Genomic DNA, 27,284 nt, shown 5'->3' with positions numbered 1-27,284 from the left:
CTTTCGATTGATCAGTTGTTTTATCAAATTTTGACACGTATTCACGTTAATTATCTCTAAATATTTCCAATTTTTACTGGATTATTATAAATATACCTAAAGTGACAAAAAAATCCAAACGTTGGCAACAGTTATTTGCTACAAAAGCCAAGAAAGCAAGAAAGTTATGATGGCTCGTGGTTGACCCGTGACCACAAATCTTTGATTGGAATTTGGTGTGTGATAGTAGTATTATGATAAAGCGATTCCAAGCAATGCCACAGCGGAAAGAAATGAAATGGGCTATTCTTGCTGGTCTCTACCACGGTTATTACACCAATGACTTCCCTCAACATAGGTATTGTCCTCCTGAACCGGACTCCAGATGCTTTTATAAAAATATATTGCTGCCCATGTGTATCCTGTTGACACAAGCAGCGTGTAAATACACCTTTGAATTTTGATTTGATTCATGAGCACTTGAAGCCTGTATATGCTTTGTTGAAGTGTTGTGAGATGAAGACAACACAAAATCCAAACGAAAGGTTTCATAATTCTGTTTGGTCAAGATGCCATAAAACATACTTCCATTCCCTAAAAAAAAGTTGAGTTTGGTGCAGAGTATAATTTTGGTCCAACAGAAATAACATCCCTGAAAGTGTCTTTGGGCATCGATGGACTGGGAGAACACTCCCAGATGTTGAGTCAGCAAGCAGAGTCAAAAAGACTTGACCAGAGCAAAAGGGTTGCTCAACATAAAGAGAAAAAAAAGAGGCAAAATGAAAGCTCAGACCCGTGAAAAAGCCCAGAGGGAGGCAGAAAAAGAACACGGGGGACCCTCATACGGTGCTGATATGTTTTGAGCAGGTTGTACCGTTTTGTCTTATTATTTTCATTCATTGTTATCTTTGATCTCGTTTTTCTCAAAATGACATTTTTTAACACTATTTTTTATCTTATTTTGTCATTTATCAATCAATTTGTTTAAAACTTTGCATGTCTAGAGCTATAGTGATTATCTAAAATCATACAGATGGAATTTTAAATATCTTTATTATTTTTTGAATAATTGACATTTTTATGTCAAAAAACATGATTTTTATCATACCGAAAAAAATATTTTTTATAAATTTGTAAATAAAAATCTATTAAAAATATTTAAAAAATGCTCTGTATTTTTTAAAATAATATACAAATATACAACCATGCAAAATTTCAAGAAAATTCCATGGAAACTTATTGAGAAAGTAACTTTTTAAAATAGCACCCAGAGAAGAGTAAAATCCAAGATGGCGGCCGTCACCATGGCAACCGGACACGCCCACCCAAATAAATCACATGGTTCGAATCCATTGGTCATAGGCAATGTCCCATATAAAAAGATATTGGATATAATCATTATTCTTGAAAATAGTTTCAGGTGTCGCCCCTCCCCTTAATGTGTAATGAATGCCCTTGATTTATAGATGTATCACCAAGCAAAATGATAATATGAAACCCGTTTTATCAGTGGCGCCACTACAGGGATAAATAACGATTTAACAACTCGAAGAAAGTTTCAGTGTATAGACTAAATTCTTTGTTGACAAAATGGCAGCCACCAGCGAAGAGCATGGAATTTCAGGCAGTAAAACACTTTTTGTTCGAAATCTACCATATTCTTCAACAAATGACAGTTTAGAGAAAGTTTTCTCCGACATTGGACCAATCAAAGAATGTTTTGTTGTCAATGATAAAGGTACAATAAACGCCATTAGAAAAAAACAAACACTTGTTTACTCCCGAGCCACTCTCCGGGCCTAACTCTCACTCTCTTCTCTTCTTAACTCCTCTCTCAAAATTTCTAACTTAACTTAAACACAATCACGAACTTTTTAACCAAATGTTCGAACTCACTCTTCTTTCTTCTGTTAATTGACTATGTGCTTTGTTCCTTCTTAGCCTTTCAGTATTCTCAGATTATTTTCAATGGACCATATGCATAAAGTAAAAGACAATACTGTATTCAATACTTACTTTCACTTTCACTAGGGAATTTAATAAAAATTCTAAGTGTATCTCACATAATTGAAACCAATGTCATATAAAAGAGTTGACAACACTGATTACAAAACAGTTTGAATTTTGTTTCTATCTTGATAAGAAATGTAGTTACGGCAGTTCAAAGTCTGACATTTCTTCAAGACTGATTTTTACCCCAAAATTATCATTGGAAAGTTGTGACCGAAATCGCGTGCTGTTAATAAAAAATGTTTAAAACAGTCAAGATGGAGTTCTTATTAACCAAAATGTTCGTTTTATCAAGGACATTGCATTTACATTAATAAGAGGGAGATAAACTTTTCAAAGTAACAAATTATTACATAACATGACGCAAATGTTACATAATAAAAAAATCGACTAGACGTAAGAAACAATTTGTTATGTCATCGGGCAGCCATGATGAGAAGAAAGTAAGGAATTATTTATGGATTTTTCGTTACTTGACATCATTTAAAAGGAAATTGAAAGACGAAAATAATGATAACAAAATATCTGCGATATTCCTTTTTTTAACGAAGTTATGCATCTTTAATTGAACCCCCCTAAACGCGAACGACAATTTCCAGTCACAATTTTCCTATGGGCGAGTTGGGTCACAATTTGACTCCCACTGCTGCTGCTCACTAAACTGCCTACTTTCACATAACTTTACTTTTATTTCAATTACAAAAGTATAAAAAAAAAGGTAAATGTTCAGTACCAAACTTTGGGATTTTATTCTTTATTTTCCGTATATAAAAAAAAACAAACGAAGGGTCTGGTATGAGTGAACATTTTGATGTTTTACATTAACAATATTGATACATGAATTCTGTGTGTGAACCTGCCCACAGGCTTGGCAGAGAGATCTTCACGAGATTCATGTGCACTCCTCAAATAACATCGCCACAATGGGTTCAAAATGAAAGCACAAATTTTTCACTGTACGCACTTGACATAAAAACAATTGTTACAATTTTCATATTGAAAGCCAGAAGGGTAGCTTCCTTTTTTGTGATTTCTATTTCTACATTCATAGAAACCGATAACTCAACAATCTCCCATCGTCTCGAAATTTTTAGCTCTATTGTTTTCTTCTGGCACTTTTCTACTCACCTCCATTTCCTGTTACAGTCCACTCCTGATAATCGCAACACCTTGGGATCAGCAAAAATGTTGCGATTAACCGAAGTTGCAATTAACCGAAGTTGAGTTTCTTGTCCAGTATTGGAACATTTTACACATATATGGTAAACACAAACCAATTGTTGTAAACATTGTTCTTAGTCCACCATAGACTGAGCAATGTGACTGAAAAAAAAAACAAACAAATGGCAGCCCTGTATAGATTTTGACAAGCAAAAGCAGCTTTGAGGCAAGCCTACATGTTATTCAGATTGGATTAACTTTCACTCTTTTGTTTTCAACATTTGTAAGAGTCAAAGAGATTAGCCATAAGACAATAATTCCCCACCAAACACGTTGGTCACAATGCACAGCTGTCAATCCCAAAACGAAGGATATCGCTCAGTCTCTCTTTATAACTGTCATTGTCTACCTGTTGTCTAAAGTATGTCCAGCCCCCTCGCCTCCTATTCAATAGTCACAGATGACATCACAAACCTATACTGCAGAGTCCTGCCCTATTTTGTCTCTAATAGAGTGGTGACACACTACTGTAGCATTAAGTCCTGCTCACTCTCGATTCTAACACCTGTCATGATTTCACCAATGTTTAAATTTAATCATAATATTTTGTTTCATTGATTTCTTGAATTTGACACTTTTAAAGGTCGAAAATCTGTTGCGATTATCTGATGTTTGTTGCAATTAACCAGTGACTTTTATACAGAAATAATTCCGTTTCTTGGGTAATGTTGCGATTAACCGAGTTGCGAATATCGGGAGTGGACTGTATTTGCAAAACTTTCATGGAACGTGTTTGATGTTAGTTTAGATTCAGTGATATTTCACATTTTTTACATTCAAAGTGCCCCACAGTGAACATATTTCACGAATGGCGAAAATGTATCGTACTTGATGGGTGACCAGTGGGTTTTTCGTGACATGTCTTGTGCGAACTTTGTAGTTCTCTTGCTCAACAGTTGGTCGGTAAAGGCAGTTCACTACTTTCCTCATCCTATTGGAGACGGGCGTAAAAATTTGGAGAATTCCCCCTTGTTTTTTACAACAATGTCTTTATCGAAAAATGTATACGCACCTAAAGGGCTGCTTGCGTCTTCCAATATATTAGGTATTCGTCATCCACCAGGGAAGAGATTAATTATAAACGTTGTGAGCCTGTTTTCAATGCCGTGGAGTATTCTATAAATGCTATCTCTTATTACACTATTTGAACCAACCCAAAATTATTTGCTAAACTACATCATTGAACGCAACTTTGTTATGAATATTTTTCCCATGGGAAAGATAATCTACACACCATTACTTCACACACTTTAAAGTTTCAGTCATATTTTATCGCAAACAATGAAAAGATCAAAGGAATTTGGCATTGTAAGAGAACTATTTGGTCTATCACTTTTATAATCAAAATTAGTAACGTCACTTGAAATTTAAGCCCACATTCCTATTGCAAAGTACTTCCTGTCAGATCTAACAGACCCAGCTACCCAATCACTGCTGGGTGGACAGGGGGGTCAGAAAAAATCTCAACTGTACCCGGGAGTGATCTCAGTCCCTTTGCTCTACCAACTGAGCGATCAGGACCCTCACAGGTTCTAAGAAAACTTGGATTTAAATGGTTTGTCAACAGTTTCTGCTCATTGTTTTTGATCTTATACAACAGTTATGGACCCAAAATTAAAAAAAAAAAAACAAAATGAGATATTGGAAAATGTCAATTAATGGGAGTTTTTCGTTGAAGACGATGTACAGTTTCTTTAACATAATGACTTTGATTCCAAACATAGGTAGAATTTAATATTACAAAAATTGTGTTTTGAAAAGTTAAAAAAAAAATTGTTAATGTTTTTTAAATTTTATATTTTCTTTCATTTCCAGCAACTGGAAAATGTCGTGGATTTGGTTATGTCAAGTTTTCATTATTGTAAGTACCATTTATTTTTCACTGATTAGATAATGGTGATGAGGATAACAGTGATATATATAAACAATATTGATGATGGTTGATAAAATAAAATAAATAAAATTCTTTATAGGGGGGGGGGGGGGGACAGTATTTGCTTCATACGCAAAAGATACAGAGTTCGATCACCTGTCGATGTGCTGTGTGGCCTTAAGCAAGTCACCTCGCCCTAGCTCAATTTGTGGTGCTGCACTGTGGCTGATGCCTGGGTTATTCGTCTTCCCTTGAAATAGACAAATTTCCCCTATGGGATGAATAAAGGGGAATTTTTATTTTTTAAAAATTTTTATTAATTCCAGTGCTTCAGGATTTTATTATGGCCATGACTTGGAAATTCCTTTGTTATAAAAGGAATATTAATCAATGCCCAGCATTTTAAAAATAAAATCTTATGTAGTACTATAATGACTGTGTTTTGAGCAATATTGTAATTTTTGAAATTGCTTTGCAGATTTAGACTCTTGCAATATCAGGTAACTTTTAACTTGTTTTGTTCTTAAACACATGTTTAGCTTATCTGTTGATAATTGATTTCATTGTGTTTTTTTTATTTCTCTATTAAAGTGATGATGCAGAACGGGCTCTTAAAACAGTGGAAAAGATTGATGGAAGACCTGTGCATTTGATGTATGCAAACAAGAAAGAAAAAAGTATGGAAATCATAACGTCCTATGTTCTTGCTTCAATATCGTTCATATAGAAGAGTGTTTTATAATTTATAACTTATTATTATTATTATTATTATTATTATTATTATTATTATTATTATTATTATTATTATTATTAATAATAATAATGATAATATTGTGATTGTTATTTTTATTATTTTTATTATTATTGTTGTTATCATCATCATCATCATCATTATTTTAAACAGAGAAGAGACAACCTAGAGCACCACCAAATGCTCGGAAACAATTCAACAACAACGATGATGAGGTTGAAGATGTGAAGCCTGACGTGACAGAAATAAAAGATGAGCCCGGTATTCGTAAAGACAACAACAGAACGGGATTCACGCGAAGGCCGAAAGGGGAAAGAGTCAAACCAGATCCCAAATCACGAGTGGAAGGCAAAAGAGCTCGACTGATTGTTAGAAATCTTTCATTTTGGGTAAGTGTGTCAAATTTCATACTCATTACACACCTGTAGTTTTTTTTTAAAAAGGAAAAACAGAAAAATAAAAAACTTGAGCATTTATATAGCGCAATATCCACTAAACATGCACAAAGCACTTTACAAGGGGTCCCTAGCCAACAGCAACACTGAAACATGTAGAACCAGAAACGACTGTAAGGTGATAATACATTTTATTTTCAACAGAGACAGCACTGTTGAAGGCCAGGTACTCATTTTACATCTGAGTAAGGTGAGGGAATGTGAGTAAAGAGCCTTTTCTAAGGACTCAATTATGTGCCTCTCAGGGTGGTACTTGAACTTGTGTCATGACCTTCGATCCGAAAGCAAGTATCATCCACTAAACCACATAACTGCACAAGTTTATGCAAGGAAATCGCTTGCATTTCTCTCCATTCAAAAATTAATGGAAACTCGACCATCTTAATGATTTTATCCAAATTTCGTTTCTAAAAATCTTTTGTAATTGATATTTTTGTTTTAATTACCAATTCGTGCATTTGAAATTTCTCCTTGTCTTTATTTCAGTGTACAGAAGATCAGCTCAGAGAAGCATTTTCTAAATATGGAAAAATTGTTGAGGTACACATTCCAACGAAAGGTGAGTTTTTTGTTTTTTTTGGGGGGGGGAGGGGAGGTTGCTTTGTTTGCTTTTTGTAATTTCATTTTTAATTTTAATTTGACTGTTTAAATTTTTTACTTGAGGAATATTGTTTCACTTTGTCAGGCAAATCAAAAATGGAAATACTTAATAGTTTTTCTCCCCAATACAAACACAAACTTGTTTTTTTCATTTAATTTTTTTCTGTTTTATTATTTTTTGGGTTTGTTTTTTAAAATTCTGTCATAGTTGCGAGTTTTGTGAGATAGACCAGTCTACTCTCCAAATGTTTATTTCAATGTGTGGCAACACATTCAATAATTGAAATTTTTCTTTATGCATTGCGGCTATGTAGTCTAGTTGTATGACACTGGCCCTTGGACCGGAAGGTCCACGGTTTGAGTCTTGCTCTGTGTGGCGCATATTTCAGTCCTTAGGAAAATCTCTTTACTAAAATTCTCTCATCATACTCAGGTGTAAAATTAGTACCTGGCAGTTTAAAGTGTTGTCTCTGTCTGAAAAAAAAATTTGTATTATTGCCTAAGAGGCGTCGTGTCTCAATCTATGTGTTAAGGTGGAGTCCCTTGTGAAGCGCTTTGAACACGTTAAGTGGATTTTGCCCTATATCAATGCTCGAGTTTATTGTCTTTGATCAGACTCTCTCTTGCTTTTGATTGACAGAGGATGGAAGAAAATTTGGGTTTGGCTTTGTCCAGTTCTCTAATAAAGCTGAGGCTGGGATGGCCGTCAAATATCACAGTGGAAAAAAGATCAATGGTGAGTCAAGCTTTTCATAATAATATTTTATTTATTTATTTATTTTTTATTTTTTTTTGCGATGGGAAATAGTTAAGTTTCCAGATATCTTCAAAATTATGTTCTGACAGTTCTTATTAGGCTAGGAGGAAAAGGGAATATTATTTGTGTAATGATAAGCATTTTTACGTAAATATTATTTAGCTCTCTTGAGTTCATATGAATGGTAAATCAAATAAATGTGTTGGATTTTCCATTATGATGAACTTGAGAGAGTTAAACGTTCAGGAATGACCCGTTTTTCTTGCACAGTTGTACTAATTAAGCCGGAAAAACAGATGTAATAATGTGAGTATCATTTTTTAAATATAAATACAACTTTGTAATATTTTTTGTAAGTTATTTTGTTTTTTTTCTTTTTAACTTTCAGACAGACCAGTGGCTGTTGATTTCACTCTTCCAAAAGTTATGTACGAACAGAAAGTCTCGGGTTTGTACATTTTTATGTTGGTTTTATAGAATACAGTTTAGTTTTTGTATGGAGATCTTCCTGGTATTTGTAAAGATGATAGAAAAGATGGTTTTTTCGATTTTTTAAAAATTACGGATAACCCCCTTGTCCTTATTACGACCCATTTATCAATTAAAAAAAAACAAACCACCATGACTAATGAAGTAAGTTGATGATGTTACATCTCTATTGAAATATTACATTTAAAGTAAACCACATTCTGAGGTCCCAATAGCTCAGTTGGTAGAGCACTCGCTTCACACGCAATGGTGACCAAGATTGTCCCGGGTCAGTCGAGATTCTTTTCTGAGCCCCCCCCCCCCCCTGTCCACCCAGCAGTGATTAGGTAGCTGGGTCTCTTAGATCTGGCAGAAAGTACTTTGCGATAGACTAGTGTCCTTTCCAAAGGGTAGCAAGCAATTGCTATTGTCTGTTTCACGCTGTAAAAACCGGGATAATCACCGACTCCACTGGCCTAATGGCTCTGAAATCACATTCTGTATCATGAATTATTGATGGTAATTGATGTTGTTGGTAATAGATAAAAGACTGTACAATCATGCTGTTTGGAGTGGTGGAGAGCTCAGCTCAGACAGTAGAGCCATGCCCTACCCTGCCAGTAAGGTCACGGTTCGAGCCCCCATCACTGCCGCAAAATTTTTATTCTCTGTTGTCTTCTGGCACTTTCCTACTCTCTTCATTTCTTGTTATAATCATACTGTCTATGGTTTTTACTGTTTTGATTTAAATATTTTCCACCATTTCTGTCACCAGCACAAGCACCTGTCGAGCCTGAAAGTGAAAGTGAAGGTAAATGTCTCATTGCTGAACCTTGTTTTATGAATGTTATTGGGTTTTAAAATTTTTATTTTATCGTTGTTGTTAAATGAATGTTTCTGCTTTAATGTTTGTTTGTTCGTTGTTGTTGCTGTTTCTGCTGCTTTTGTTGCTTTCTTGCTACATGTAAGGGATTTTGCACTCATATGAATGTAATATTTCTATATTTTATTTATTTGTTTCGCTGCTTTTGTTTGTTTTTTTCTTTGTTTTTTTTTTCTTTTGTTGTTTTTGTTTGTACAACTATTCTCTTGATAATAGGGAAAGGAAAAGAAGTGATAATTTTTATAATCTCAGTGAGTTTCAAGCACTGTCAAACCTTCAAAACTTTCCATAATTCATAAACAAAATAAGCGAAATATTCCTTTTGAGTTGAATATCAGGCAAGTTTTCTTAATTCATTGTAGATGTTTTTGTCATTCTTATTGTATATTACAAAATAAGCAATAATGATACTTTATTTCATGTGTAGAGACTAATTTCAATAGCTAATCTATTTGTTGAGATTACATGTAATTTATCTAAAAGATCCCAAGTCGACTCATTACATTTTGTAATATATTATGACAATAAGTTGCTAGAAGCTGTGGACTGTAAAAAGTAATAAACAAAAATGAATATTTAACAGCTTCGAAAAAGAACGAAATACCAAACAGAAATTTCTCTATCGTCGATCTGGAATTTCATAATGTATTTATGTCTTTATTGTTTTTTGTTATTGATTGAAGAAGGGTTTTGAGCCCGAAATGTCCCGTGTTTGGTATTGTGTTATTTTTCAAAACTGTTATATATTCATTTTTTAAATTACATTTTATAGTAATATATTATCCTGATTTTCTATGCATGGATGAAATCTGAATTTGCACATGTTTTTAAAATTTTTAAATTATTATTTTTGTCATAATTATTTTGAAAACAAAATTTTCTGAAATTCTTAATGAGGCGATTTATGGGTTAAGGGCAGTAAGATTGAAATTGTGGTTTAACCAAGTTGTCAGATTCTTACTAAATTGTTAAACTGATTTGTAATCCAAAAATATGTAATTAAAAGGAGAAAAAATTTTATCTTTATTTATCAATTATTTTAAAATTCACTTTTTATAATTCTGTAACATAGATGAGCAGATGGATGTTGATGAAATGGAGACAACAGTGAAGGAAGAAAGTGACACAGAAATCAAAGAGGAGGACATTTCAGAGGAAGATGAAAAGGAGGACCAGGAGAATAGTGAGAAAGAGGAGGAGGAATCTGAGGGAGGTGATGACGACGATGATGAGGAAGAGGAAGAAGAAAGTGACGAAGATAGTGGGAGTGATGATGAATATCCTTCAAAATCTAACAAAAAGATTGGTAAGTCTATTTCTTTCTTTGCGATATAAGGGATCAGAGGTTTATAAGGATTGAATGAGATAAGTGTGTGCCTGTCGCCCTTAGGATTGAAAAAAACAAAACAACCCTTTATTCATCCCATAGGGGAAATTTGTCTCTAGGGTCTATTCCAAGGTAGGGCTGGAATAACCCAGGCGTCAGCCGCAATGCAGCGCCGCAAATTGAGATAGGGTGAGGTGACTTGCTCAAGTCCACACAACGCAGGGGTGGGTGATCGAACCTGGTACTTTTTGGGCATGGAGCAAAGACCGTACCATTGAGCCACGTTACCCCTAAAGGAAAAAGAAAGGGCTCAAGGATACAGTGCTGGTCTGTTGCGATTTACTTTGAGGAAGGTTGTAACAAATTCAGTTTGTATTCATTGTTGTCTTGGCGGGATTTGGGAGCCTTAAAAACAAATTTGGGGACTTATTAACCCTCTCCTTACCAACTATAGGAAAATCGTCACATATGTTACGATACAACCAACAATACAATCTTATTCCAATTTCTCTTGTACATAATACAATTTAAAGAAAATGAACAGTGTGTTGTAGAGCATGTTTTGCTAAAGAAATGATGTATCACAAGAACTTTACTGTTATTGTGTTTGAGTGATAAAAAATTTTTTTTTCTTTAGTTGGGTGTGAAGTTTTGGGGAAAATCCTGAATATGGCTGGTAAGGAGAGAGTTAAGGAAGGCATTCCAACTTACATGGCTTTTTGTATGGTTATTATTTGAAGGATTTAAGTTTAGTGCAAGATGGCCGTGTGGATAAGGTTCTGCACTTTTGAACGCTATTGTTCTGGTTCGGATAAGTAAGAACTCTATTGTTGACATCACATCTCGTTTTTATTCTTAAGCAAAAAACTTTGATATAAATATTTATAAAAATTGTAGAGCCCCAATCTCCATCGAACATGTCCAATGACACTTTACAAAAGAAAAAAAAATTAAAAATTGAGCTTTTATACTGCGCAATATCCACTAAATGTTCTCAAAGCACTTTACAAGGGCTCCTTGACCAACAGCAACACATGATATGTAAAATGGGGCACGACACCTGTAAGGCGATATTGCAATTTTTTTTCAGACAGAGACAACGCTGTTAATGGCCAGGTACTCTTTTTTTATTATTAGATAGTTTAACTCTTTCAGTGCTGAGGCTATATCCACATTTCCGTCACAAAATGGCTGACACCTGATTGAGGCAGGATGAGAATGACAAGCTAAGACAAAGCGACATTCGATTTCAGCACAAAATCTCAATTAAAATACCCCCTAGGGCCAATTGAATGTTCTGATGACGGGAATGATACATTGGTTCAATTTATAGTACTTTTGTAGAAGAGCGCTCAACAAATTTAATAATATGATATTATTATTATTATTATTATTATTATTATTATTATTATTATTATTATTATTATTATTATTATTATTATTATTATTATTATTATTATTATTATTATCATTATTATTATTATTATTATTATTATTATTATTATTATTATTATTATTATTATTAATTGTTTTTATTACTCTGGTTGTTTCAAAATTCTTTTCAGATAGACCCACTGATGTTAATCAAGGAAAAACAGTCTTCATAAGGTATTAATTGAGGTTTATACACATCCACTTTGTCTCAAAATTAAACAATTCAACTGATTTTGCTATCATTTAAACCCTAATTTTCTGTCAGACTCAGAGCTGCCACCTCCTGTTGTTTTTGTTTGTTTTGTTTTTTTTTCTGTGATTTTGCCATTTGTTTAGGGTTTGAATCAAATGATTCTTGACAAGATTTCTTAAATTTTATTATTGATTGATTTTCTTTTTTTTCTTTAATTAATTTTTTATGTTTACATATGTAAGAATTGATTAATTGATAGCCTTTAAAGTGACATAGCTAATAATATGTCTTATTATTTTAATGAATCAGATTTGAATTATAGTTTTTTGGGATTTTTTGTTTTTTTAAAATGCTGATTTTGATTTCAAACAAAAAAAAAATTCGTAATTATTAAAAAGTCTCATCATGTTGTACTGGCATTGTGGGTGATTTTTATTTATTCTTATGGGTTGGAAGCTCTGTGTCAGACTAAGTCAAGTAAGCAATTATCATTATTTTCTCAAATTGACATACGGGTCCAAAAGCTCAATAATATTAAAATTATATATATGAGCCAAGGTCAAAAGGTGCCCGCCTGATACCAGTGTTAAGAAAATGTGATTTTTACTTAATTATCGGCTGTTTTCATTGAGTTAATGCTTGTAATCAATTGATAATATGAAGAAGAGATAAAATGAGACAGCTCAACATACTCTGTACAACAGAATATGAAATAAACAACTTGAAAGTGAATTTTGAATGCTGTTTGGCATGTGCTTAAAACGAGGTCAACGCATCACCTTTTTAGAAATCATGTAGAAATTAAATGTGATGTTTTACCCCCCTTGATTGAAATTTGACTAATTGTATAAAGTCAAAATTTACTTTTAAACGCAATTGCAGTATATTACATATCTGATTAAGTTTCATATAGAGTTCTTAAAAAGTTGGTGTTGCTTGTGACCTTTGGTGTCATCAAACACAGCACAATACTAAGACTCGACACGAAACTTTAAAGCTCATGTTTAATGTTGATATAATGTTTTATTACGAGAAAAAAGCATAGATTTACTATCTTAACTCAAATCTTGGAGTAAATGTATACCGTTTTGCCGATATTGAGGCTTATTGGTTTTGGTGTCATTTGTCACAAGCAACACGGCATGCGTGAACACGTGGAAGTTTGTTTCGTTAAATGGCGATTCGCAATTTGGATCCACCCTTCTTACCAGCCTTTGAAGTGCAGCACGTTCATTTGCCTTTCCAGCGTGGCTCCAGGCAGAAAAGGTAAGTTGAACTTTGGTGTCATCGCTATTTTACATTGTCACAAGCAACACTTGATATTGGATATTACAAAGTGCCACCAAAAAATTATGTTTTCAGCTGTTATTCTATTTACAAATATGATATTATGACATCTCACATAAGACTGATTCTGACACAATTAATTATTTCCTTGTAATTCTATTTTTTTATGTTTCAGGGTTGCATCAATCAAGAAAAAGACAAAACTCAAGCTTTTGACGAATCCAGATAAAAGAAGGGTTGTCAAGAAATTTGATTTGATTTACTATTAACACACTAAATTACTACAAACTAGCAGATTTGAGCAGTATGGTGATGGTTACCGTATGGTTACATTAATTCATTACCATAGCTGATATTTATCTAGTGTTTGTGTGACTTCTGGTACTTTTTGTGACCATTGGTGTCATTGGTTAAAATGTCACAGGTGACACTTAAATTTGAAGTTTCTAATGTATTTCTGTTTCCATGTTCTTCAAAGCTTGAAATGTCATTGAATTACATTTTAACAGGCTATATTACATGTGTTCAGTTGCTATTTTTGATTTATTGAGGCAAAATTGCGTTCTAGTGCCGATTTTGACCAAAGTAATAGCAACAATGGTATTACTAATTTCTAAGTATATTTCCAATTTGAAAGTATTTAGTTTCTTAAAATATTATTGAATTTCATTTTAGAGTAGGTTATTGTGCTTTTTTGACTGAAAATAATGATATATTATGGACGAAAGTGTGATTTGGTGTTGCTTGTGACATAAGTAATGGTGTCACCGGTCTTATGTCACAAGTCACATTCAGATGCTCTAATTTCCATGTATATTTCTATTTTTGAAGTCTTTGGTTTCTGAAATATTATTAAATTCCATATTTAACTGTGGTTATTACACTGGTTTGACTGAAATTAATGATATATTGTCGAAATTGCAATTTGGTATTGCTTGTGACATAAGTAATGGTGTCCATCGATCTAATGTCACAAGTGACACAATGCCGCTAAACAAGATATGCTTTGGTCACATTATTTCCCAACATTTTATTCCAAAAGTTTCTGAACATTGCTGGTCATAAACATATGCAATATTGTTGTTTTTGTTAATGTACAAACATTTTTATGAAATAATATATTTGCATTCTATGTTGCTTGTGACCGATGACACCAAAAAGCAACATTTTCTCCAATAGTTGGTAATATTATTGTACTATGATTGTTGTTGATTGTGTCTTTTTGTCCATAACTTACTAAATAAAGTTTGATACTCAACAAAAATCATTTGGTTATAGAGTTTTTTGTCTCATTTTGGTGTCACCGGTCACAGGTGACACCAGCAACCTATAGGTATTGTTGACGATATTATGCTGCGTTAGATCTTAAAGTTATCTAAAGGGCCTTTGATTCATGAAGTACAGGGTTTTTGCTACACATATAGAAACATGAATGGACTATTTAGTCACTTTTATTTTGAGAAAAAAAATTCGCACCTTTTGACCTTGGCTCATATATATATAAAATAAAATATTAAGTCACAAATTAGGGAGCCAGCATTAGCGGTACTCGCTTCATACACAAAGAGATCAAGATCGATCCTGCACGGTCAAGATTTTTTCTGACATCACTCCCCCGCCGACCCCCGCCGACCCCCCCCCCCCCCCCCCCCCCCCCCTTCTTGCAGTGATTGGGTAACCGGGTCTGTTAGATCAGTTGGAAAGCACTTTGCAATAGTCAAGCGTCCTATCCAAAGGATAGCAAGCAATTGCTATTGTCAATTTCACGCTATAAACACCGGGATATAAACTCTGGCTCCATGAGCCCAGTGACTGTGAAGGACTCTATATTAGTGTATGAAACAGTGCCAGACAAAGTGGAAAGTAAATGCGAGGAAAAATATTATCGCAAACCCCCCCTCCCCCCAAAAAACAAACAAAATACAAAAAGAAAACAGTCTGCCTCAACTGGGGCATCGAACCTCAGACTTCCTGATAAATTTACGTGCAACCATAAAACCACAGAGATTGCCCAATAGGTAGAAACTAAGTCCTTGATTTTCTCTAAGCTATTTAAAGTTATCTGTGATCTCTCCCCAGAAATTTAACATTTGTGACAATAACACCACAGAGGGGTCACCCAATAGGTAGAAACTAATTTCCATCAGAACAAGATTTTCTATACGCTATTTAACGTTATCTGTGATTTCTCCCCAGAAATTTACCATTTGATGCGGAAGAGGAGGACATTGAATCCCACTTTTCACAGTTTGGAAAAATATTGTATACACGGTGTGTTGTAGACCACGCCACTGGGATGTCAAAGGGTAGGGGAATACTTTAATCATTTGCAACTCCAGTCATTTTCTACATCAATCATTATTATTATTATTATTATTATTATTATTATTATTATTATTATTATTATTATTATTGTTATTATTATTATTATTATCATTATTATTATTATTATTATCATTATTATTATTATTATTATTATTATTGTTGTTGTTGTTATTATTGTATCAATAATAATAATAATGATTATCATTATTATTATTATTGTTATTGTTGTTGTAATTGTTATAATGATGCTGAATAATGATGATAATAATAATAATGATAATAATCAACTAATTTATGGTCTCTAGTTTTATAGTAAAATGAATGTCAAGAAGTTGAGGAGAGTGGCTCTAGATAGACATGGAGTTTGAAGCAAGTTTTTAATGGGGTCGTGGATAGCTCATACGGTAGAGTCACGATCTCCCTGGTCAGGCAGAGTTGTTGTACCAGTGAGGTTGCGGGTTCGAGTCTCCATTGCCGCGGCATTTTCCTACTCACTTCATTTCTTGTTATTGAATGTTTTCAAGGCCTGAATTTGTTTTCATTTTTTTTCATCAACTAGGTTCAGCATTTATCAAGTTTTCAACCAAAGAAACTGCTGAAAAATGTTTGAAGGGCTCAGAGGAAGGAGGGCAGGTTAGTCATCAACTCCACCATCACTTGTTTCTCCCTTAATGGGGATGATCTATATTACCTTTCCATGTGCTCGAGGTCATTGGTCACATTGCAAAGTGAGCTCAAAATGACCCACATAGTGAAAAGTGTTCACAGTTTGAGAAATATCAAACGTCACAATCAGTCATTTTGCTCAGCATGACACATGGGTATGTTTGCAACTTTCATAAACAAAGCAGCGTATTTACATTTATTGAGAAATGTCCAATCGTTGTACAGCAACAAATCATGTGATCGATGACTAGGTTGGACGTAAACATGAATATAAATTTGCTCCCATTGTGTCGTCCTTTCCATGTGGTTTTGTGGTATGACACTCGCTTTCGGATTGTGAGATCCTGGGTTCGAGCTTCGCTCTGCGCATAGTTGAGTCCTTGGAAAAGACTCTTTATTCACATTCTCTCACCGTACTCATGTGTAAAATTCTGCGGGTGGTTGGATGGGAGCATCACCCTTGAATCATATACCTATGATGTTCGCATGGGTGTACGATCCGATAGTGATGTCGTTTCTTCTTCTCTTTACTAACCTATCCTGCTTCTTTGGTTTGTGATTGTATTTTTGACAGGGGATATTTTTTTTCTGTAAATCTTCTGCCTGTTTGTTCTTGGTTATTTATAATTTAGCTTATGATATCTTTAGGTTATGATTTTGATTTACATTTGTACTATTTTTGTTAGATTGCTTGTTTTTTTGTTTCAGCGGTCTCTCATATAACCTCAATTGTGTTGGAAGAGACCTAAAGCAACAAACAAACAAAAAAACGTGTAAAATGACTACCTGGTCGTCAACAGCATTGTCTCTGTCAGAAAAAATTTAGATATCCTAACAGGCGTTATGTCTCGTTCTACATGTTATGTGTTGCTGTTGGTCAGGGACCCTTTGTAAAGCTCTTTGAGCACATTTAGTGGATATTGCGCTATATAAAAGTTCTAGTTTTTTGGGGGGTTTTTTTATGTCCTTGTCCTGGATCGAAAAACAGTGATGAGATTAAAATTTTAGCTTCGGTTTAAAAACAGGCTCTTTGCTGATGACTGTCTTCACAAGAAGCACATCAAATCACCAACAGACCAAATATAACTTAAAGCAGATGTACAGAATCAACTTGGGGTTAAGATGCATCAGGAAATTTACAAAAATCGCATTTAGTTCATATCTATTTCTCTCTTGTTGTTTTTAGGAGTTGAACACAATTTTATTCTATGTTTCTAGTTTGCTTTTTATTTGCTTTCCTTTGACAGCACAGTTACGGAGGCCGAGAGTTATATGTTTCTCTAGCTCTGGATAGGGACACTGCTCAAGGCCTAAAGAGTGATAAGAAAAAACAGCCCAAAGATTCCCGTAATTTGTACCTGGCAAGAGAAGGAAGTAAGTCAAAGATTTAACTTTATTTTTTTTTTTCATTTTTTTTTTAATATAAAAGAATCATTCTTGAGTGTTAAGGTTATGATAAATATTTATTTTACTATTGTTATTGTTCTTATTATAATTATTATTATTATTATTATTATTATTATTATTATTATTATTACTATTATTATTATTATTATTATTATTATTATTATTATTATTATTATTATTATTATTACTATTATTATTATTGTTATTATTGTTGTCTTATTTATTGTTCTCTTCATTATTTTTTTTACCCTGAGTGGATGGGGTATAGAGTACCTGCAAGTAAATCTGTTTTGGACTTTGAAACAAAAAACTTATATTGGTTATAATAATTATATATTATTTCTGCCCTGGCCAATTTTTACAAAATGTTTTTTTTATCTAATGTTTTTCTCCCCACCAGTGATCCGTCCAGGCACTCTTGCTGCCAAAGATGTACCGGCGCCAGACTTAGCTAAAAGGTTAAAGGTCGGTAAATTACATCAGACTGAGACAAGCAATTTATTAATTTATTTATTTATTTATTTTTTAATTTTTCTTTTTGACATGGCAAAAAGTGCATTATTTCTTTTGCATGTTACAGGCAATGAAAATTATGTATAGGCTTATAAGCGTTAGTTGTAGAGAGGCTTGTGAAATGCTCAGCTTTTGGGCTTGTGTGATATGACAACGGCCTTCAGATCAGCAGGTCCCTTGGCCGAGTTCCGCTTTGGTCGGCACAAAATTGAGTCCTTGGAAAAGGCTCTTTACTCACATTCTCTCACCTTACTGAGGTGTAAAATGAGTACCTGGATGCTAACACGTTGTCTCTGTCGGAAAAAATTGCAATATAGCCTAACAGGCGTCGTGTCTTGTTCTACATGTTACGTGTTGCTGTTGGTCAGGGTCCCCTTGTAAAACGCGCTCTGAGCACGAGTCTTGAGTACATTGAGTGGATATTGCACCATGTTATTATAAGTTATGATCATTAAATGTGTGGTAGTACAGAAAAATCAGACAAAATGGCTTTTTAACTTGTAGAAATATATTCTACATGTCTTCACTTGTATTTTTCACTTTAAAAAAAGACAATGACCTTATGAATAGCAGCCGAGTCATAACCGTTCAGGCTGTTATACTTGGAACTTATTAAATGAGAAAATCATGATTTAACCCTCTACTTACCAACCACAGGAAAATCGCCACATCCGTTACGATCCAACCAGCACTTTTATCATTCAGATTTATCTTGTAAATCACAAAATTTAAAGAAAAATGTTTATTTATAACTATAAAAACGTGACACAGTGTTGTAGAGTTCATTTTGCTGATCAATATTGTGCATATAATGTAGTTGTTGCTCTTCTGTTTTAGTAAGAAAAAACCTATTTTTGTGTTGGGTGGGTGTGAAGTTTAGGGGAAAATTCTGAAAATACCAGATGAAAATAAACGTTTTAACACCCATTTTCTTTGAAATACGAAATGCTTCTCAAAAATATTGAAGGCTGTAAAATAATCTGTCTTAGTTTTGTTTTTATTGTTTTCTTTTTTAATATCCTTCAGAGCCATTGGGCTCATGGGGCCGAAGTTTATCCCAGTTTCTTTAGCGTGAAACGGACAAATAGCAATTGCTTGCTATCCTTTGGATAGGACGATAGTCTATCGCAAAGTACTTTCCACCAAATCTAACAAACCCAGCTACCCATTCACTGCTAGGTGGACAGGAAGGTCAGAAAAAAAAATCTCGACTGCACCCGGGATCGATCTTGGTCCCTTATTGTGTGAAGCGAGTGCTCTACCAACTTAGCTTTCAGGAGCCCCTTTTTGTCATGTTTTCATCAAATTTGTTTCATTTTTTTCCTATTCATCTGTGATTTTTTTGTTGTTGTTGTTGTTAAGAGCAGCAAGTTGTCAATATAATTGTTTGTTTATTTTCTCAGAATGATGAACTGAAGCGTAAGAAATTGAAAAACCAGAACACATTCATCTCCTCAACACGTTTGTGTCTACACAACATCCCTGCTACAGTGACGGCCAATGCCTTGCGGGGAGTCATCAAGAAACACGTAGAGTGTAAAAAGTCTGAATTGAAGGAGGTTAGGAATGGTCAGAAATGTTTTCATGTAAACGTTGCTGCTCCAAGCTCGAAGAAATTAATATATAACAATGTGAAATTGAATGTAACCTTCAATTTAGTATACGTAAACAGATAAAATGGATGTTTCGGGTTTCCTATCTATCAACAAATCAAGATGAATGAAACACTACAGACGATTGAAATAATAACATTGTTATTTTTGAATTTTTCATGGGACATTGAGTTTAGATTTCCCTCTCCCCCCCCCCTTTTTTTTTTTTTTTTTTTTTGTGCTGCTATGTATTCTTGTGGTATGAAAATCCTTGGTTCGAGCGTCGCTCAGAGATTAGTTGAGTACTTACATTCTTTCATGGTACTCAGGTGTAAATGAGTACCTGGCCGGTAACAGTGTTGTCTCTGTTCGAAAAAAATTGTAATATCGCCTAACAGGCGTCATGTACCGTCCTAAATGTTAAATGTTGCTGTTGGCCAGGGACCTCGTGTATAGTGCCTTAAGCATGTTTAGTGGATATTGCGCTGTATAAAAGCTCAATTATAAAAATAGTATTTTTGGACAGCCTAGACAGGCTTGCGCCAAGTGTCTCAAGTGACACAAGGTGAGTAGTTGTCTTGGATAAGATGATGGCCGACAGGATAGCCAAAAGGGATGGGATGAGATTATCCTTTTAGGGACTGATATTTATAAATTTAAAAAATCGATATAGAATTCTTAGAGCACTTCTAATTAAAATGGGAGAGATGTAAATTCGTATAACATTCTGGTAGAGTAGTCCCTCTTTATCAATTCTTTTATTGTGTTATATTCAACATCTCTCTCCCCCCTCGAATACAAATACTCAGAATTGAGTCTACTTCGAATAACATTCAGATTCAGATTCAGATTCCATTTTGTAATTTGAAAATGGAACACAAGACAAGGCAAAACAGAGAATGTTTATTTCATTCATCACCCTGCAAGTGAAAATACCAAGTTCATGTCGTATTTGATTACAATTATCAAATCAACCGTAGAAATCACAAGATATTTACTTAACATTTGATTTGGGAGTAAAAACCAAACAAAAAGAGGAAGGCCATTATTTATTATTCAAATTATTCAAAACATTTGCCGAGCTCCTCTCCTCCTTCCCCCTTTTTTTTCTTTCTCTATCTCTCTCACTGTTTCACTCTTTCCTTCCCATCTTTCTCAATCTCTCTCTCTCTCTCTCTTTCTCTCTCTCTCTCTCTCTCTCTCTCTCTCTCTCTCTCTCTCTCTTTAGATCCATCCATGGTGCAGTCAAGATTGTTTCTGTCCACCGAGCAGTGATTGGGTATCTGGGTCTGTTAGATCTGGTGGAAAGTACTTAGAACATCCTATTCAAAGGGTAGCAATCAATTGCTATGTCTGTTTCACGCTATATAGAAACTGGGATAAGCTCCGACTCCATGGCCTAATGGCTCTGAAGGACTACTTTTACTACACAGACCGTTATTGTGCCAGTGTGTTAATTATTACTTAGGTAATTATGAGTTGCTACACTTTTTTTTCTTTTACTATGAGCTTCTGATTTTTCGAAATTACTCTCTTTTGTCATAGGTGAAGATTATGTGGGATATGAAGCGTGTCAATAGTCAAGGGAAACCCAAGTCCAAAGGCTTTGGTTTTGTTGGTTTTTCTACACATGAAATGGCACTGGACGCCTTGCGCAAGCTCAACAACAACCCAGATATATTTGGACCCACCAAGGTAAAGCACCTGAATAATTTCTCTCTCCTTACCAGCCATTTTCAGAATTTTCACCGAATCTTCGCACACACCCAACACAAAAATAGAATTTTCTTACTCAACCAGAAAAGCAACAAGTACATTCTATACATAATATTGCTCAGCAAAATGGGCTCTACAACACGGTGTCAAGTTTTTATTCTTGTAACAACAACAAATTTTCTTTAAATTTTGTGATGTGCAAAAGAAATCAGAAAGATAAAATTGTTGGTTGTATCGTAACGAATGTGACGATTTTCCGATGGTTGGTAAGGAGAGGGTTAATAATATGTGCTTTTAGAATATTTAACAGGTAAAATTTTGTTGGGGGTTTTTTTCCAGGCCATTTGGTAATTTTCTTGAACTTATTTGGCATTTTTATTACAAAATTAAGCTGGCGACCATATTGTGAATGTGACTTCATATGGACGATCTCAGTGTAATTTATTGTAGCAGAAATTCAAAAAAATGTTCGTCTATTTTCTCCTCCATTGCAAGGGTTAGAAAATGTTTCCTGTTGCAAGGTTTGTAAATGTCAAGAGATATTCTTATGGCTCTTCCATCTTATTTTATTTTCCTCAACGTCACATTGTTGAGTTTGTTATAGAAAATCGTAGGGGGCTGGGAAATGTTTTGGGTCAAAATATTTGTAGATCAGGGATTTCCTTTTTCTGGCTTTTAGAAATCTTCCGGCTATCAATTGGTTTTTGTTGGTTTTTTGTTTGTTTTTTTGTAGAGACTTGGGCTGTTGGGGGGGGGGGGGGTTGGTGTTTTAAAAAAAAAATATTATGTACTTTTTAAAGATGAAATTCTTAGTAGTTTAAAGGCAACAGTTAAGGGGGAGCTAGGTGGATATTTATCATTATTTATGATTTAAGGGTAAAAACATTTGATGAAGGGTAGATTTATGCAAGATATTTTTATAGTCTTTACATGAAGAAATTGTAGGCATTTTTGTTTTTGGTGTGAAGTACATCCCTGGTAAATTGTGGTAAATTTGCAGGTATACAGACACTATATAGTAGTCACTTGGAACAACTACAAATGACATCTAATTTCTACGTCATGGCACAAGACCGAAGGGCTAGAGCTCAGGTTGTCGCTGGTTTGGATAAGTAAGTAAGAAGGTATACAGATAGTCTAATGAGTTTCCATGTTATTTTTTTATTTTCCACAGCGTCCCATTGTTGAGTTTGCAATAGAAAATCGTAGGGCTTTGCAGTTGAAAGAGAAAAGACTGGAAAAATCCAAGGTGAGTGGGCTGGGGCTGGCCTAGCCTTTTGAATTTGGCAGATACAGTCATCTAGTCTTTCTATTCTATTGCTGTTGAGTTTTCCTATTTCGGGCTTTGTCTTAGATTTCTATTGCATTGGATTGTCTTGATGTGTGTATGTATATTTGTATCTGTGCACCCGTGCATGTCACGTCTGACACTCGTAGAGAGAGAGAGAGAGAGAGAGAGAGAGAGAGGACAACAACAACAAAAGAAAAGAAGTGTAGCATCTCTTTATAAATGAAAATTGATCCCATCATTTTTCTGTCTTTTGTGCTTGTAAATATTCATAATCTTATGTTTTTTGGTGTTTATTTTCACTCCAGATGAGAGCAAATGAAGAAAAAGAAAAACGAGCAATGCAAGGACGGTTAAAGAAGAAAGGATTGAAAGGAAAAGCTACAAGTGCCTCAATGGAACGGGCAAACCAGGATAAAATTGCCAGATCTATGCATTCTGTAAGTTTACAATACAGTCCTCGCTTGATTATAGCACACTCTTGAGAGAAGCTGAAAAGTGTGCTGAAATCTGATGCTCATGGGAGGCAACGACTTACTCTATCCCATATTCCAGTTCTAAATTGGGAACGAATGAATAGAATCATGTGATTCATCAGTTCACGCTCGACTCTTTAACAGGCCAGACATGTTTTGTGTTTTAATTTTTTTTAAAAATATTTATTATTCCATTTGGAGTACTAATAATTTCATTGTGACTGTTTAGTTTTATTACTTTAGATTGGATTATAAATAGTTGGGTTTTTTTTTGTATGTTTAATTTTTCAATTGATGTGTCAATCACAACCCGTTAAGTTCTTGAATCCAAAAATTTGGTTCCTTGGCTGCGACTAGGACAATATAGAGGGACATTGATCTTTTTTCTTCTACCATGAGAGGGAGAGGCTTTCTCATGCAAAAGAAATAGTTGATATATATACACTTTGGTCACCCAGCTCCGGTGTGCTGTATAGTGTGTTGGAATTCACCGTGCTAGAATCCAGCGAGTATTTTATTTTCCTCAAATCATCCAAAGTACTCATCCTGCACTGACTGTCATTTCTGTTTTGTTTGCTATTGAACTTACAACGCTTCGGACATATATGTTTTTGATATAGCTTTTAGTTGATATATGGATACTGATATATGAAAGTATTAACCCTCTCCTTACCAACTATAGGAAAGTTGTCACATTCATTATGATACAACCAACATTTTTCTGTTAATCAAATTTCTTTTGTTCATCATAAAATTTAAAGAAAGGGAACAGTGTTGTAGACCATGTTTTGCTAAAGAAATTGTATATCACAAGAATTTTACTGCTGTTGTGTTTGAGTGATAAAAAATATTTTTTGGTGATAGTTGGGTGTAAAGTTTTGGGGAAATTCCTGAAAATGGCTGATGAGGAGAGAGATAAATTATTAAAAGCTTTTATCTGTGGATAATTCTATGTATTCCTTTGCTTTAACTGAGCTCTTTATCTCTTTCACAAAAGCCCAATAAATGCCTGTATTTTTTTATGAGCCAATGGAAATAGTCATAATATAAAACTGAAAAACCAAAGAAATGTATATCAATACTTTTATCATTTAATCTGAACATTTTAGTATAATTAAATTCAAAATTAACAATGATAACAATGTAAACTGTCATATCCCTTATTTGATTGCTTTTAAGGGCTCTTTTCATAATCATTTTGCTCTTTGTGTAAGCGTATTGACTTCAAACATAAGTGCTGTATGTTGTTAAAGATTTTCAGCTGGGTGGGGTTCCTGGCCTCCTATAGTGGGCAGGGAGGTACTTATTGTGTCCTCTATCTCCCTATATCTGTTTTCCAACATGCCTTCTGTCTTTGTCTTGGAATAAGATTACTTGGTTTTGTCCTGGCCCTGGCCAGATGCTCTAGCTGGGAGGGAAACAGTCAAATGTATGGTTAGAATTTTGGGAGAAGATGTTTTTTGTCTTGTAAATTATCTCTCTGTTATAGGATTGATTTGTAAACATTTGTGGGGGCCTGTGCCTGTGCTGAGATGAGACTTTTAGGTGATCTCAGACTAAGTACACTTATAGTGTGCTCTTGGAATCTACATCTGTTCCCTATTTAAACCAATCCCCTTTGTCTTACTTTTCTTGTGTGTTTTCAATTGTAAATCTATATTTTTTAAAACTATCTCAGTTTCTTCCTTTTTACTGGCACTAAAAGGATCTCAATGTGTCCAAAGCGCTGTAAAACCCTTAAAAGCAATAAACAAAACAAAAGATTTTCAGACTCACGGGTCTAATCCCTTCAATTGTTACAGGAGATGTTTTATTTCAGTGTGATCAAAATGTAAATAATTGTTTTTCTCTTTTTCTCTTGTGTGATCCAGGGCCCAATCGGCTTACCAAGACATTCAGGCCCTAAGCAACGACACAAACCCAGGCCTGGTCAGATGCAAGACAAAGCCAAGAAACCAAAACGATTAACACATCCCAGCATTGCAAAACCAGAAAGACGACAGAGAGAACCTAAAAGCAAACCAAAGGTGAGACTCAGGTGTATAAGTAGTTATGTTATGAATTTTACTTTTCAATCCACATTTTTATAGCACATGACTTTTCATGACAATATCCACAGCAGACGATCCACCATTTCAGAAGGGCGAGATCGCCAAGTGAATATAGCAATGCTTTTCTGCCTGGGGAGACCCCCAATTTTGAGCCCAGTTGTTGGCCTCTTGTGGTTTTTTTTGTTGTTTTTTTTGTTTTTTTTTTTTTTGGTCCTGAAACAAGAAATTAAACCCTTATTGCTCACTTTGAACGCTGTACTGAGACTGATGCCCCAGGGGTGTCATAGTCTTTTCTCAAGATAAACCCATAAAGAAAAATTTCCTCTCTAGGATTATTTCCCCAGGATTCGTTCAGCTTTTTTTTTTTATTTCATTCTGGGGGGGGGGGGGGGGGGGGGGGGGGGGGGCAAAGTGGCCAAGTGGTTAAGGCATTGCACTATGGCCTGGAAGGTCCTGAGTTTGAGCCCCTGTTAAGGCTATGTATTTGTTTTATTATTTTAATTATTTATCTCACTCTAACATTTTAAAAAAATTTTCTAGGAAAACTCACGGAGAAAGAAAGGCAGGATGGATACCGATGACTTCGACAAGATGGTGGCCTCTCATAAAAAGAAACTGATGTCGTCCAGTTTGAGTATTTGAGATGTTATTATCATGAAGTGTGTGTGTATGTATGTGTGTGTGCATATGTGAATCACTTATGTACATAATTAAGGTTGACGAATGATAATGAATGAAAGAATGAATGCAAAGACAGAGACTATGTATGGCATGGTGATGTGGTGCATGTGTGATATGTTCTAAAATTTAAAGATCGGAAAAAGTCTATATGAAATAGTGCCGGACAAAGCAGAGAGAAAAGAAAAAAAAACATCCCAAAAATCTGCCTGCTTCAACTAGGGATTGAACCTCAGGCCTCCTTATTATCAGTAAAAGAAAAACAAAAATAAAACTTGAGCTTTTATATAGCGCAATTATCCACTTAATGTGCTCAAATCGCATTACTAGGGTTACCCAACAAACAGCAACATTTAACATGTAGAACGAGACCTGTTAGGCAATATTACCATTTTTTCCAACAGAGACAAAGCTGTTAACGCTAGGTACTCATTTTACGCCCGAGTACGGTGAGAGAAAGCCTTTTCCAAGGACTCAACTATGCGCTGAGCGAGGCTCGAACTCAGGACCTTCCGATCCAACTGCAAGTGTCATACGACTAGACCACATAGCCGCAGTAATGAGAAGGTCTGCATTCGAGGCAAACTGAATTTTCTTCATTTTTGTTGTATTATTTATTCCCTCTGCTTTGTCCGGCACTGTTTCATTGCATACGTTTTCAGATCTTGATCTTACGCCAGTGCCAGCTTCCTTAATTTGTCACTCTGATATAAAATGGAATTTGACAATCGCTGCTTCAATCTGGTATCATGTCGGGTTGACCCTGATGATTAGTCAGTCAGGGATGGTCAGGTCACTCTTTCAAAAAAACACCATAAGACAGAACTTTTTTCCAGAGCTTACGAATAGTTTCGCTCACAGAATACGCCTTAAATCTAATTTTAATTTTAATTTTATTTTATTCCAGTTTTGACCATAAATTCAGACTGACAATTTCCACCGTATAACTGAACGTTTTTTCTGGTTTTTTTATTGTTGCTTTAAACAAAAATATTTTTTTTTGTTTTTTTGTAATTAATCAATTCAAATGTCTTTCGTTAGAATAAGTTACACTAATGTTAGTGAGTAATATTGGGTTAAGTATGTGTGTGTATGTTCGTGTATGAATGTAAATGTATCTGTGGTTGAGTTTGTGTTCATGTATATGTGTTTGTTTCTTCATATTATGTATTCTCAAAATTGTCAAAGAATGAATGTTTGAATGACAATTAATATTTGTAAAGCGCCGCTGAGCACTAATGGAAGTTGAGCACTATATAAATAACGTATTATTATTATTATTATTATTATTATTATTATTATTATTATTATTATTATTATTATTATTATTATTA

At 34.5% G+C, this 27,284-nt stretch overlaps 1 protein-coding gene across 2 annotated transcripts; it reads left to right on the top strand.

Annotated features, from left to right (window-relative positions):
- The first annotated feature begins 113 nt into the window (after window positions 1–113).
- On the top strand, window positions 114–27,284 carry LOC144967552 (RNA-binding protein 28-like). 2 transcript variants are annotated; one of them, XM_078904950.1, is made up of 20 exons: window positions 114–215; window positions 5,026–5,071; window positions 5,675–5,760; window positions 5,988–6,223; window positions 6,776–6,848; window positions 7,530–7,625; window positions 8,035–8,094; window positions 8,890–8,925; window positions 10,070–10,303; window positions 11,890–11,932; window positions 15,435–15,544; window positions 16,123–16,196; window positions 17,477–17,603; window positions 18,037–18,101; window positions 19,553–19,708; window positions 21,287–21,436; window positions 22,632–22,706; window positions 23,054–23,185; window positions 25,093–25,248; window positions 25,813–27,284. In XM_078904950.1, exons 3-20 carry the CDS (start codon window positions 5,736–5,738, stop codon window positions 25,912–25,914), a joined length of 1,950 nt encoding a protein of 649 aa, XP_078761076.1. In that variant the 5' UTR covers window positions 114–215; window positions 5,026–5,071; window positions 5,675–5,735; the 3' UTR covers window positions 25,915–27,284. The 2 variants fall into 2 exon arrangements, with proteins under 2 accessions (XP_078761076.1, XP_078761075.1); XM_078904949.1 differs by lacking the exon at window positions 114–215 and adding an exon at window positions 1,537–1,717.

The sequence above is a fragment of the Berghia stephanieae genome, chromosome 3 (genome assembly GCF_034508935.2).
Source record: "Berghia stephanieae isolate SIO BIC M18660-M18661 chromosome 3, UCSD_Bste_1.3, whole genome shotgun sequence".
NCBI lineage: Eukaryota > Metazoa > Mollusca > Gastropoda > Nudibranchia > Aeolidiidae > Berghia > Berghia stephanieae.
The sequence above is the reverse complement of the archived record's forward strand: the minus strand, read 5'-3'. Positions and strand labels throughout refer to the sequence as shown.

Excerpts from the sequence above, each read along its gene's own strand:
- LOC144967552 (XM_078904949.1), top strand. The coding sequence starts at position 1,570 with ATGGCAGCCACCAGCGAAGAGCATGGAATTTCAGGCAGTAAAACACTT. Across the intron at positions 5,761-5,987 it reads TGCAAACAAGAAAGAAAAAA|AGAAGAGACAACCTAGAGCA; the intron begins GTATGGAAATCA and ends TATTTTAAACAG. Across the intron at positions 15,545-16,122 it reads CGCCACTGGGATGTCAAAGG|GTTCAGCATTTATCAAGTTT; the intron begins GTAGGGGAATAC and ends TTCATCAACTAG.